Here is a 15,372-nt window from a genome sequence, read left to right on the forward strand (position 1 = left end):
CTAACAAAAAACAAACACATCAATACAAAACAAAATAATAAACAAAAACATTTTTTCGTATCAACGTATTGAATCTAAGAACAAAATTAGGGCTCAAATACTTAGCATGATAATAGCTTAGGATGAGTAAAGTGCCATGGAATTATTATTATAAATATAAACAAAATAAAGAATGAGGCTAAAAGTAACAGAAAATGGCAATTGATTTTCAACTATATCTCTGGAATTCAAAAAAGGTATCTTCATCTTAAATTAAGAAATAAGGGGTTGGGCAGGACACAATGGCACACGCTGGTAATCCCAGCAGCTCTGGAGGCTAAGGCAGGAGGACTGTAAATTCAAACCCAGCCTCAGCAATTTAGCAAGACCCTGAGCTAAAACTCAGCAAGACCCTGTTGCAAAATAAAAAATAAAAGGGGAAGAAATAGTGGGTGGGGATCTCATGAAAATCAAGGAGAGATCAGCAGAGGAAAGGCACTAAAGGTGGTAGCCAGAGAGGGGGGGTAAGTGATAGGGAGTGATACTGGCCAAATTATATTGTTATATTGTGTATATATACAAATCTTTTCATTATGTACAACTGTAATGTACCAATAAAAATTGTAGAAAGAAAAAAAAATAACAAACTACTTTTATTTAAAGTTATAATCAAAACACATGCCAAAACAGAGACAACAACAGAAAATCCAAATCATATTCTATCAAAGCAAAGCCAATTTAAGCATAAAAATAAGTCCTATATAAATAGGGTTTCTCAAAAAAAAAAAAAAAAAACAAAGAACATGTATAATGGCATAAATTGGCATGAACATACTGTATATACAGAGATATGAAAAATTGTGTTTTATATGTGTAATAAGAATTGTAATGCCAATAAATAAATAGGGATTCTCAATTTTTAATTACTTAATAAAAATTAGGTAATATTCTAGTGGTAGGTAATTGTTCTGGTAAGAAACAGAATAATCCTAACGATAATTACATTGCACAACAGCCAAGGGAGACTAAGGCACAGAGAATGTTAATAAGAATTCTTAAGTGATTCTCTAAAAGGGTACAGATGCCACTAGAATCTTCAACTTGGAATTATTTTTTCTTTTCTTTTTTTGGAACTTCTTAAATCTACACGTATTCCAAAAGGACTTAAAGATATATGGTCAGGTGTGAAGATTCAAATAAAGATACAAATGTTCAGGACAGAGATTTGTCAATGCTTGAACTGGATTTCCTTGATAATTAAACTGACAACACTTTACCTTTACTTGTCTGAAAAAGCCAACACAAGTACCATACCAAAGATATTAAAGGTTTATATCATTTAAATTAATGGGGTGATTTAAAATGACAAACACGGGCCTAGATTAATTTCTTTAAAGAAAATGTTCTATCACATGTCTGCAGTCTCAGCTATTCAAAGGCTGGGGCAGGAGGACCTCAAGTTTGAGGCTACCCTGGCCAACTTAGCAAAAAGCACCCCTAGGTTTAATCCCTAGTACCAAAAAAGAAAAAGAATGAATAACAGAATTAACTTGAACAATAAAATAATAAAATTAACAAATAATAAAATTAACTGGACAAAGAAAATGGAGTTAAGTCAACTTTTTAAAGCAAATTTACTGGACTTAAAATAATTTATTACTTACAAGATAGCTATTATTTATAATTTTATGCTATTACCCAAGTGACAACAAAAAGCAAAACCATGACATGTAATTAGTAATGACATGACATTGCTTTAAAAGCCCCTACATAATTATAATTATAATAATTATAACGGTTCCACTTTCATTCTGCAAAACTGACTCAACAACACAAATAAATGTTATAAAATATCCCTGGCTATCTAAAAATGCATGTTTCAGGGAAACCTAGTTTTAGGACTTCCATTAAATAAAATAATCTTTGGAGAAAGAATTTAGGAAGGGACTTTTGTTGACTGGTTTTGTTTTGGTTTGGTTTTTTTTGAAGGTAAGGGTGACATCTAAAATCCCCAGAGATAATTATCAGAAAATTTACATAGCTTTCACAATCAAACAATAATTTTATGCTAGTTAGATATTTTCAAGTTTTGTTTTGTTTTTGTTTTTGAGATAGGATCTCATTATGTTGCCCGGGCTAGCCCTGGAATTCTGCTTCAGTCTCCCAGGTGCTGGGACTACAGGTATATAAAACCATGCCAGCCAGTATTTTCAGTTTAACCAAACTAAAAATATTGCTACTTTAAATAATACTCGATAAAACATATACTTGCCAGGTACACCTAGAACTTGACTTCTATAATTAGACATTATCATTTTGAAAATTAAAATCAACCAGATTTAAATATCTGATTTGACCAATTTAGGAAATATTTCTATGTATCAATGATATCAAGTGTAAAAGTCATATATAACAATTATGAGAATTATTATTAAACTTTATATCAAAAATTTGCCCCAATTTAGCATTGGTATTTAACATACTAAAATTAATCATTTTCTTCAGATTAAAAAATAATAGCATAATTGTTTCTATTTAATATAAATAGTTACTCTTGAAAAGACCAAAATCATTAAGCAGTTTTTGCCAATGTCCTAAATATAATTTACAATGATCTTGAGGCTCTATAATCCTTCTATCACAAGATGAGCTACTAAACACCAAGAGATTTAAAAAGCTGTTCTTACAGGGGGAAAAAAAGTGTTCTCGTGTATTAAGGAAAACCCTGTTCTATTTTTCCTTTAGTACGGATGTGGCAGATTTGTGCTCTTTTCTAACCTTTAGCATTTCTTCATGTATCCCATAATGCCCGTATGAGCTGAAATAAACACCGTCCTCATCCTCCTGGAGGTCTGCAATGGCAGTAGATGACGAGCAGGTTCTGACATCTGCGTTCATCACAAAATCCTGAGCAAATTGTCTGTAATCAATTTGAAATACACCCTTGAGACAGGTTTATTGGACCATGAAAAAAGGAAAGGCTAGAGGTTGAGGAAGAGGAAGGGGGAGGGGTGGAAAGGGTGATGAGCCTCCTAAATCACAATGTCTCTTAAGCAACCCAAAGCTCCCCCTGCTGGATCTTAAGCTGTGGCATACTCAAACCCAGTGGTGAGCATTCCTTGTGCAAACCACAAAAGCAATGCCAACTGCAGATGATGGTTCTTTCTTTCACTAAGCAAACAAGCACATTTTCTTTATTCAAATTTATCATTTCTGTTGTTCTAAAATAAACCTTTTTTAGCAGCTGAATCATGTAGTATATTTTAACTCACAATAATTTTTAAAACCATGTGCTAAACAGGCAGGTAGCAGACCCAAACAGATAACTATTTACATGTAGTGTATCTAACACTACCTACTCCAGCCCTAAAATTCAGCTACTTTACTGATTATGACAAACTAATAATTCAAAGGAGAGAAATACAAAGGAGAGGCAAGTAGAGACAGTGTTGGTTACAAGGTTCCCAAGCATAAAAATCAGAAACAAGGAAGAAGAACTAAAACTGACTCTCCTCTGTCATGCAGGACATTTCTGGCAAACCATCAAATGGGTACTTAGGCAATGGCAGCTGACTCATAAATCCACCAGGTAAAGCTCAGAGGTACACGTTAAAAATACAGAATATCAGGCCAGCCACAATAGCATACACCTGTAATCCCAGCGACTTGGAGGAGGTTAAGGCAAGAGGATACCAAATTCAAGGCGAGCCCCAGCAACTTAGTGAGAGCCTATCTTAAAAAAAAAAAAAAAAAAAAAAAAGCCAGAATCTCAGGCCCTATTCTAGACCTCCTAAATTAGAATCTACATTAACAAGAATCCCAAGTGATTGATATGCACTTAAACTCTGAGAAGCGCAACACTACTAGAATATTAACTTACTCACTAGAAAACAACCTCCACTTAACTGATTTTGTATTAAATACTACATTATATATATTTTTAAATATATACATACATATATATATGTGTGTATATATATATATATATATATATATATATATATATATATATACACACACACATACATACACATACATATATATTTTAATTGTCAATAGACCTTTGTTTTATTTATTTGTATGTGGTGCTGAGAATCAAACCCAGGACCTCACACGTGTTAGCACTCTATCACTGAGACACAACCCCTGCCCTACATTATACTTTATTCCTTAAAAACAAAAATTTCAACACTGTAATTTCCCCCAAACCTAAACTATATTAATGCCTCCACTTTTAAAAACCTATGATAGGAAAAGTAAAATGAAGAAATCAATAGGAAATAGGAAAATTGAAAGGAAGACATTAAAAACATTTGAAGGGTAACTCTGTCAAAACAATCACCTTTAATATAAAAATAATTATGAACTATATAATAGATAAATCCATAGAATTTTACATTAATTGACTTTATCCAAACTATACAAAAGTGCTGCATATCATTAATGCTACCAAAATTAATTTCTTCATTGTGTTTTCTCGTATATGAAGTGTTCTATATTCTACCTTGCCATTAGCTATGTGAGCTGAAGGATCTAACAACAATTAATTTTCTATAAGTCTGATAAATTACTTCATTCTCTGCAGATCCTCACGTGCTCTAGCTAACGCAGCTTCAGCAGACAGCGCCCTGGCTTCCATATGTTTCAATTTCTCAACGACAGATGTACTTTCACTGAGTCCATTGGGGTATGAGAATGGAACTGATGCTGGTTCATAAAGGTCTTCCACATCTAAAAAAAATAAAGGGACATTTTCATCAGGCCATCTCATAGCAATGAAATGAGTATAAATACGTTAGATATATATGTATTTATTCTAAGTGCCTATTACATTGCCAATTGAGAAAAAAAAATAATAAAAGTACTTCTAATTAAATATTTAATATCCAAACTGTTTCAATTTGAATTAAAAAGAATATGCTGTTAGTTTGTTTTCCATTAGTTAGCTAAATTGAAAACATAAAGGTATCAATTATATTGAAACAAATATAGGAAGAAAAAAAAAGTAGGGGAAAAAAAAAACCTTAATAGGTACTGATTATCAGTTAGTGCACATGTACATCTCATTTCATCTTCAAAACAAACCAAAGATATAAATATTTATCTCGATATTTTAGACACAGAAAAAATAAATTTCAGAAAAACTAAATGATTAACCATTTATAAAGTCAAATAATAACTCTGACTCGCCCAAAGTTGTTGTTATGGCTTGGGTATGAGATGTCCCTCAAAAAAGTTCATGTGGCAATGCCGGAAAGTTCAAAAATCAAATGATTAGACAGCAGATTCTTCCACATGAGGGATTAACAATTTGAATGAATTACTGTGTGGTAGGGTATAAGGCAGGTAGGGCATAGCTGGAGGAAGTAGGTCCTTGGGGGTGTGTCCTTAGGGATTATATATCTAGTCCATGGTTCCTGGCTCTCTCTGATCCTTGGCTGCCATGAGTGGAGCATTCCTTTCAGCCATGATGTTCTTCCACTCAGGGCCCGAGCAATGGAGCTGGCCAACCATGGATGCAACCTCTGAAACATGAGTCCAAAACTTTTCCTTCTCCAAGTTGTTTTTGTCAGGTTTTTTGGTCACAGCAATGAAAAGGTGACACAGTCATACAGATGTTTAATGGAAGAGCTAACATTCAAACCCACACCCATCTTCCTAGCCCATGATATTATCATTACAAATGCCACCTCACAGTCTGTGTCCTTATCTGTAGAACAGCATTTAGGTATTCCCTTAAGAGAAATCCTGGCATTTGTGACAACATAGATGAACCTGTAGAACATTATTAAAAGTGAAATAATCCAGACACAGAAAGACAAATACCACATGATCTCACATGTGGAATCTAAAAAAACCTCACAGAAGTAGTGAGTATAATTGTGACTATCAGGAACTGAGGGGTGGAGAGATGGGTGGGTAGATATTAGTTAAAAGGTACAAACTTTCAGTAATGTATAAAATTTTCATTTATCAATTATACCTTAATACATGTGGAGAAAAACAGATATTCTTTAAGGAGAATTAGTGGACAAAGAATTCTATATATTCAACAATTTTTTCATCCTGGCAAGGTTAAGAGTAGAATCTAAAAGCTAACATTTTATTACTGATATTATTAAATACTGGAATTCTTAATATTAAACTCTTAATTTTAATTTCATCATATATAAAACAGTATCTTCTATTGAAGAAATAATTCCACAATCAAAAGTTAAACAAGGAGCCAGGCAAGGTAGCACATGCCTGTAATCCTAACAGCTTGGGAGGCTGAGGCAGGAAGATCTCAAGTTCAAAGCCAACCTCAGAATTTAGGGAGTCATCAAGCAACTCAGTGAGACCCTGTCACTAAATGAAATACAAAAAAGGGCTGGGGAGGTGGCTCAGTGGTTAAGTGTCCCTGAGTTCAATCCCCAGTACACACCCAGCTTCCACCAAAAAAAAAAGGAGCTTGTAACAAAAAACCAATAATAAGCAATGCAAATATTACATTTTCTCCTAGGTACAGCACTGGAAGAAATGACTTTTTTTTTTTTTTTTAACTCTATTTGTTTCTGGTTGTGAGAGTTTATGAAGACACCTCTTCAGAACTGGGACAAAATAAGCTAAGCATGGTGGTACATGCCGATAATCCCAGTGACTTGGGAGGTTAAGGCAGGAGGATTGCAAGTTAAAGGCCAGTCTCAGCAACTTAGCCAGTCCCTAAGCAATTTCATGAGATCCTGCCTCAAATAAAAAAAAAAAAATCAAAAGGGTTGGGGATATTATGCAGTGGTTAAGCACTGCAGGTTCAATCCCTGGTACTAATAAATAAAAATAATAAAAGCATTAAGACAAAACAGTTATGCTTAACAAACTCACAATAATATAACTAAAAGATGAACTACTGTTACAAATGCAGTGCATTATGTCACAAATCTCTAGCCACTCTCATAGAATGCTGGGTCATTACATTTAAAAATTACAGATTCCTTTGCTATTTCACTAAAAATTAAAGAGTTCAACAAAATATTTCCAAACTACAAAAATTTGGTGTACATATTTTCTACTTCTTACTACAATCCTCACTTTGTATTTTGCTTTTGAAATTATTCGAACTCTTTGGCAAGTTTCTGCTTTGCTTTCTGCTTCAGTAAAAATTAGCCATAATAATTTTTTAACATTAATCATTTGGGTAATCATTTATTAAAGGTTAAACTTAGAACTTTGAGAAGAAGAGTCAGTAAACATAAAAAGAATAGCATATTATATTCTTTTGAGCTTTGACTTTGTTTATCATTATATTCTGGGTATCATTATATATCAACTCACAAGATATCAGTTCTTTTTAAGAGGTATATAGTACTCCACAGTGTGGGTATACCACAGTATATTCAACCACTCTCCAATATATGGGCATTTAGATTATTTCCAATATTTTGGAATTATAATGCTGCAAAGAATAACTCTATGTTTATGTATTTTCAGAATGAGAAGGTGTATCTTCAATATAGATTCTTATGAGTGATTTTGTTATTAAGTATGTACAAGTTGGGTGTCATGTTGCACACCTGAAATCTCAGTGACCAGGAAGCTAAGGCAGTAGGATCTGGAATTCAAGGGCAACTTGAAAAACAGTGTCTTAAAAAAATGACAAAAGGAGTTTATACATGGTTTTGGTGGAGCTGGGCAAAGGCTATAGCACAGTGGTAGAACACTTGCGTAGCACCAATAAGGCTCCATATTCAATCTCTAGCACTACCAAAAAGAAAAAAATGAAAGATAAAACGAAAAAACAGTTTGCTAAGTACTATAAAATTTCCATTCCACTAGCAACACAAGAGTGCCTATCTATCCATAGCCTCACCAATAGAATGTATTATTTCAAAATTTTTTTGTCTGGAAGGTAGGATATGTTGTTTTAATTTGCATGTCTCTTGAGTAATTCTGAACATTCCCTTATAAGTTTCACACTATTTTCATATCCTTTTTTGTGAATTACCTGATCATTTTCCCCAATATTCTATCAAATATTTGGTCCTTTGTCTCTGAATTTTTAAGAGTTCTTTATGGATATTAATCCTTTATGGACGCTGTTCCAATTATTATACAAACTTTTATTTCTCAGGCTTTCCTTATTTTTGATAACTTGACCATTTTGAGGAATCCTGGTCAGGTAGTATAGAGAATGAACAATTTGTGACTTTTTGATTTCTTAGTTAGACTTGAATTACTGGTTTTTGTAAGGAAGATACAACACAGGTAAAGTGTCATACCCATTATATCAAATTAAGGATATATATCACTAATATGGTATCACTGAAGATGTTAACATTGATTCCTTGATTAAGGCAGCGTTTGCCAGGTTTTTTCACTGTAAAGTTGACTTTTCTTCCTTAAACCACAGCTATTTCCGATTTTCTTGGTTGTCTCCTTCACTAATTTAGTCATCGTTATAATTTCAAAGCCAAATACTTACCGGATGCTTCATAACTATTTATTGAAAGCAAGTTGTGTTAGTCAGCTTTTCATCTGTGACCAAAACATATGGTAAGAGCAACTTGGAGGAAAAAATCTTTATTTTAGGCTCATGATTTTAGAGGTTCCATCCACGGAAACCTATTCAGAACACCACTGTGGAAGGGCAAGGCAGAAGAAAGCTGCTCTTCTTGCCACACCAGCAGGAAAGCAGAGAGACAGTGGGAGGAGCCAGGGAAAAAAATAAAAACCCAAAAGCCCACCCTCAGGGACCATTCCTCTAGCTACCTCAACCTGTATAGCCTCACCTATATAGCCCCCACCCACTTAATCCATTCAAATCAGGATGGACTGGTAGGTCGCAGTTCTTATAATATAATCCTTCACCTCTGAACACTTCTGCATGAAACACAAGTGGGGGGGGGGGGGGGGTAAACAATGCATATCCAAACCATAACACAAATGCAGGTAAAATGGTCAGTAGTCATGCCTGAAGCAAGAATGATGACAAATGTCTCTTCCGACTCACCAATGGCTAGAACAGAGACTGTTAGAAGACCATACCCATTTCAAGTTCTACTTCCTTTAATAGACCTCATTAAGTACTCCAGATCTTGGTTCTGACTTCACAAAAACTCTTGTGGAACTTTTTCATTTACTAATGACAATAAAGTCTCCTTTATTAAGCATTTACTCTCTGGCAGGTATCATTACCACCTTATGAATTATGGCTAAAAAAAACCCTAAACTAATATACTTTTGGATAGTTAAAAGTTCTATTGCTCTATATTCAAAGTAATCAACACACAACATTCAATAAATATCTATCGTTGATCTGAATAACTTCTTCCTTTTCTGATTTGTAATCTTTTCTACTTTTCACGCACCTTATCATAGTCTATCTTATATTAAAATACAGATAATTATTGGAAAAAAAAAGAAAACACACCTATCATCAGACTGGGGCTCCTAATGAAGGGACCACAATTTTCATTTCTTTGCATTGATAAGGCATTTAATATAGTACTTTGATACTGGGAGTGTCCAACAGATGATTATGAATTTAGGAAGTCATAAAGAACACCCACTAGGCATTTGTGTCATTTATCAAAGAGATCACTTTGGTTACTGCGAGAAATGAAATTAAAGGAGGGGAGAATAAAGCTGAAAATCACCAAATTTTAGAACTAGAAAGAATCTCAGAAATCTGGTCCTAATTCCTCATTTTACAGATTCCTCATTTTAAAACAGAAAAGCTTAAGTGTTTTGTTCAAGATCACATATTTCCTAAAATCATATTAAACTTCTTAGAACCACATCACAATGGCACACAACTCAACAAGGGTACTTCTCAGGGAAATGAAAGGTAATAATCAAATAACTGCTCGAATATACATTGTCAAACCATTATCTGTTAAGGTAATGTCTGTTTAGAGTAGTCTTGCTGATTTGAAGAAAGTAAACACTCCATCTCTTCTGAATGGCAAAACGAACGTGAAATAAGCATAAATACAAAAATATGTAATTTCATTTCTATAGATTAGCTCTATAAGGTAATAAGAGACCAAGAGAATTTTCACAAGACTCCTATATAGTAAGGTATAAATTAAATCACAGAGAAACAACTAATTCTCATTAAACAAAATGTCTTAAGTCAATTATGTGATCTAAATATTAAACAAAAGTAGAAAATATTACTAAAGTTAGATTGTTTAAAATTATTATTTAATAACTAAAAATTATTCTCTCAAGTTTCCATATGTTTCAAAACATCCCATACAAAATGTTCAAATACATGCTTCTAAATTCCTCCTTGGTAACTGCATCAGTTTCCAAGTGATTTAACTTTTCTTAACTACCTGATGAGATCTTTAGAGAATTAAAAAAAAAAAAAAAAAAATCCCTTGCTTATCCATGGAGGATATGTTCTAAGACCCCAGAGGATGACTGATACTGAAGGTAGTACCAAATCCTATATACTGTTTTTTCCTATATATACACATTTATCATAAAGTTTAATTTATAAATCAGAAACAGTAAGAGGTTAATAAAACAATACTATAGTAAAGTCATTAAGAAAATGGTCTCTCTCTCAAAAGGAGTTTATGTGAACACAAGCACTGTGATAATCCAATAAATACGTTCTATAACCAAAATAGCTACCAACTGACTAAAGGGCAGGAAGTGTATATGGAGTATGATATAAATTTCAGGAGAGAGAGAGAGCTGAATGGCACAACATTAAGTCATGCTACTCAGAAGAGCACACAATTTAAAACTTAGGTTTATTTCTGAATTATCCTTTTACTAATTCTGGATTGCAAATGATCATGGGTAACTGAAACCAAGGAAAGCAACACCAAAGACATAGGGAAACTATCTGTACATTTTCCTAAAACACTTCACTTCCATTTTTCTACAACAGATGGTCCTATATTAATTAAAGTAGATACAATATGTTCATCTTACCAAATTGAAGCAAAAGGTCATCTTCTAATACTGGCTTCAAATATTCTTCTTTCTCCCAAGGCACTGGGTTGTATATGGAATTCATATACTCAACTGTAGGATTCTGGATGTAAAATTAATTGCATGTTTTATTTATTGAATGTAATCATGAATCCTCCTGGTAAAAAACCAGGTAAATGAAACAAAACAAAAAATCAAAATTACATTGTACAAAATTGTATATCTCTATATAAGGAGCCTATATTCAACTGTTATTTTAAATAGTTCAATGCAGAGTTTTATATTTTTTGGTTTTAGGGAAAGTGACAATACATTCACTTAAGTAGGACAAAAAAAGGACAGTGTTTGAAAAAACAAAACAAAAAACAGCAAGGAAAGTACCTGAAATTACAGTAGAAATTACTTCTGGTTTTATAGAAACACTACTAGTATTTCTCTTTATGTGACACTGAATTACTTTTTCACACAGTACTGATTCATTTCTGGATTAAAAATGACACTTCTAAGTATATGTCCATGTTTACCGGTACTTTGTTGTGCTAGTTCCTAAAGTCCATGATTCCTACAATATGACAATGCTAGATTAATAACAGTTTCTTGTATACCCTTGAATAATCATTGCAGTGATAAGCATTGTAACATTTCTTAAATTTCTAAAAAAACTGATAAATTAAGCTGCCAACTTACCTTAAGTCTAATGAAATTTATTAGCTTAATGTATCCATAAAATTCAAGTCCTAAAGGGGAAAAAAGATAATTCAATTTTAATGAGTTTTGTTTAAATCATTTGTTCTATAAAGGCTTTATGATTAGACAGTATAATATTTCTGACCTCTAAACCACCACTTACATTTTGAGATTTTTATTAAGAATTATAAGTAGTAATTTTGATACTTCTGAATATTTTATCTGAGAAACAACCCTAGATGACAAATTTTAAATTATTTGTTTTCTAAAGAAAAGGGGGGGGGGGGGAATTTTATTAGAGCTGAAAGTTTCTAAATCCCTAACTTCTTCATAAAAGTTATATAAAATTATAATTTTGCCAAGACAGAGTATACAAAGTCTACCAGCTTTTCCATGAAGTTAAATGATGCTCATTTAAAAAAAAAAAAAAAATGAGGCTTATTATCTGGTTCTCATACCTTCCCAGAAATGAAGCAGCATTTAAGACAAAGGAAAGTAGTAATGTATTGGTTATTTATTATTTGTCAGAAGATAAATTGGTTGTTATTCATCATAGGAAATTGGTTAATATTGAGAAATGATGTTATGAGGAAGCTTTAATAGCATAAAAAAATATCTACATGGTTAGGTATTTTTATATATATATATATATACACACACACAACAATAATATATATATAATATATATATATATTCTGAAGTACAATTCCAATCAGTTTAAAAATACAACATTAAAAAATGGAAGAAAAAAATGAGGCTAACTTTACATAACTTACAAAGGTAGTGGTGCACTTAAATTTATGATTTATAAACATCATATATTTATTAGAGATCTAAAAACCTGACTTTTATTTGCTATTCCTCAGTAATGTTTCTTCTAGTTGTTAACAAATAAGGAACCAAAAGACCAAGTCTATATTTAGTTCAGTAAGGAAAGCTATTTTTAAATGCAACAATAGAAACATTACCTAAGTATTTTGCATACCACCTTAATTTCTTTACTCCCTTTTATTCCATACTTTCTACCAAACCTATAAAACTCAATCTTGCAGTCCTTTAAATTCACATTGTACTTGGACCTGTATGTTTTCATATGATTTACCTCCTTTCCCAAAGTCCACCTCTACCCTGATTTCCCTAATTTTTGTTAGAAAAAAAGCAATCACATGCCAAGTTTTTTGTTTGTTTGTTTGTTTTAGCTCTGAAGCCATAATAAGCTTAAATACAGTGAATTTTATCTAGAAGAATGACATTAGTTTTTCTTCAAGGGTCGCCTGTCAAAAAAAGCATTTCTATTAGTTGTAGTTATATATTTCACCATATAGATTTGAATAAAACAGGGTGTGGAAAATTATAAAATCTGAACCTAAATCTCATAAGTAAATGTGTCTTTATTCTAAGAAATACTCACCATGTTTATGGACCATGCTATCAATATTGAATTGATGTTCCAACTTACAGTGTGCAAATGTTTCTTCAGCAGATGTGAACAGCCTGATAAGGGAAAAAAAAAAAAAAAAAATCAAGCAGTGACTTCATGGAGCACTGATTTTATGTTAAATATACACATTTCTTTTCTTTTTTTTTTTTTTTACCCAGCCAGTTTTTTAGTTTATTTCCAATTAGGAAGAAACAAACACACTTGTAGATGAAGGACCAGAACCCAGCATTTCTAATGAGAATTAGTACTTCTGAATCCCATTTAATATGTAAAACAATTATCCACCCTTTAAATGTCAAGTTAACTTATTTGCCAAATAATATTAGTAAAATTATCAAAAGTTTTATGAAAAAGAGTTCCCATTGATAGATTTTGTTTCTCTCAAAAAGTCAAGAAAATTCCCTACTTGAGATTTTTTTTCTCCTCCAAGTGTCAACTCTTGGTTTCAGAGGCTTTGAACTGACACAGCTCATCTGCTTTTAGAAATAAAGCATAAAATGTAATTTTACAGCTGGCACATTCTCTAAGTGCCATATTTCAAAAGTGATCTTGTATTGTACCTGCATTACAAATACAGGGAGGACCAAGTCTCTTTATTATGAGACCTGCCAAACTAAAGGATACCCAAGATAGGAATATACAGCAGAGATGCTGCATTCCTCTTCCATGTGCCTAGCACATATGCAGTGTTTAGTTTTCAACAAATGTTTACCAAGATGTAGTCTACCACAGGATGCTGCATCACTGATGCCCTCTCTATATATATGACTTTATGATAACTAGAGTATGTGCAGACATTCTACCTATCCAATGAGGCTACACTCCAGAACCAACACACCACCAATCAGATATAGGGCACAACAGACAATATTTATTAAAGTAATGATGACCAACACAAATGGGGCCTCTTTCATGTTCACTTAACCATAGCAACCAAAGCCAAAGTTTCTTGAGAGTGAGGCAGAATTTTAAGTGGAATATGCTTTTGGGAACAACAACAAAAACACCACACCTCTGTGACCTTGAACAAGTTATAGACGTTGCAATCTCTTTTCCTAAGTGAAAAAGGCATCTATTCCTTCCTCACCAGATGGGGAGCCACTACTTAAGAAACATGAACTGAGACCATTTAAATGGCTCAAAGTGAAATGTTACACCTGAGAAGCTCTGGCTGGTCAAGGAATTACAGGACAGTAAAAACGGAAAGATCCTTAGGGATTACCTAGTTCAGTGTGGCTTCCAACCTTGAGCATGTATTTAGTTAACATAGTATCAAAATGTGTCCTTAAAAAAACATAAGATTTCTAGATTCCCTGATTTAAAGGATTGGGGTGAAGAGTTTAGCATCAGTATTTAGGCATCTTTGGTGACAAGGGTGCACACCAGATTTGGAAACCACAAATCCAATCCAAAACCGTCTCATTTTACACAGAGGGAAGAAACTGAGGCCGGTTGAGGACCAGTAGGATAACCTGGCTTCCAGTTCATGGCTCCTCCCTCTAAACCACTGTGGGTCTTCCTCTTCTACACGCCATCACCCCAAAGCACTGGTTCAAGAATTCAAGGACAGGACTGGTTCGACTCTGAACCAGTCTTTCCTTGCAGAACACACAGACCCAAAGCGACGAGGCACCCTAGGTATGAGGCTGGGCGCTGAGGTGGACGAACCTGTTACAGAACAGGCAGGGGGTCTGCTGCTTGTCGTGGGGGAGCTCTGCAACGTCCTCATCCTCCCAGGCGGCCTCGTCACCGCTGTCCGACAGTTCTGGCAGGTCCTCCTCATCCTCCACGGCGCCCCGGCCGCCTAACACACGCACAACGATCAGATCTGCCTGGGACACCAGTGCGACCCCGGAGGGCGAGGAGCGGGGCGGGCGGAGGGCTCTTCCTGAGCGAGCGCTCCCCCGCCCCGTCCTCCCGCGACCCGCACCCGGCACCTCCTCCATTCTCCCTGCTAGGCCCCGCCGCCCGGGACAGAGTCCTGGTGGGCGCGCGGGCGGGGGCGGTCCCCCACCTGCCCCACGCGGCGAGGCCTGAGGCTGGGAGAGCCCAGTGTTGAGGCGCTGGGATACCCACCGGTAGCGCCAGACGCTAACGAGCACATGGCGGAGGCGCCCAGGGAGCGCGGCGTGCCTGGGGGCGGGGACCGGCAGGCAGCGTGCGCGCGCAGCCGGCGCCGAGCCCAGGGCCGGGACCCCGGGAACGAGCGCGAGCGCGCGGCCGGGCCAAGGTCCGGGACGGAAGAACCCTGCAGATGCCGGGGAACTCGAGAGCGCGCACCAGGCCAGTAGCGCTTCCGGCCTTGAGGCCGCGGTACCGGTCACGTGCGTTGGATGGGC

At 35.0% G+C, this 15,372-nt stretch overlaps 1 protein-coding gene across 2 annotated transcripts in view; it reads right to left on the reverse strand.

The window, feature by feature from the left end:
• The window catches only part of Prmt3 (protein arginine methyltransferase 3), a 121,133-nt gene extending 105,829 nt beyond the window's left edge, over positions 1-15,304 (reverse strand). The window contains exons 1-7 of one of the 2 annotated variants that reach the window (XM_027936681.2): positions 15,110-15,304; positions 14,702-14,837; positions 13,004-13,086; positions 11,593-11,642; positions 10,906-11,008; positions 4,551-4,710; positions 2,758-2,899 (exon numbers count right to left, since the gene is read on the reverse strand). In XM_027936681.2, coding sequence (XP_027792482.2) covers positions 2,758-2,899; positions 4,551-4,710; positions 10,906-11,008; positions 11,593-11,642; positions 13,004-13,086; positions 14,702-14,837; positions 15,110-15,137 — 702 coding nt within the window. In that variant the 5' untranslated portion in view covers positions 15,138-15,304. The remainder of the gene's footprint in view (positions 1-2,757; positions 2,900-4,550; positions 4,711-10,905; positions 11,009-11,592; positions 11,643-13,003; positions 13,087-14,701; positions 14,838-15,109) is intronic. The other variant, XM_071616334.1, reaches the window with a different exon arrangement.
• Between the last annotated feature and the right edge of the window lie 68 nt (positions 15,305-15,372).

The sequence above is a fragment of the Marmota flaviventris genome, chromosome 9, assembly GCF_047511675.1.
Source record: "Marmota flaviventris isolate mMarFla1 chromosome 9, mMarFla1.hap1, whole genome shotgun sequence".
NCBI lineage: Eukaryota > Metazoa > Chordata > Mammalia > Rodentia > Sciuridae > Marmota > Marmota flaviventris.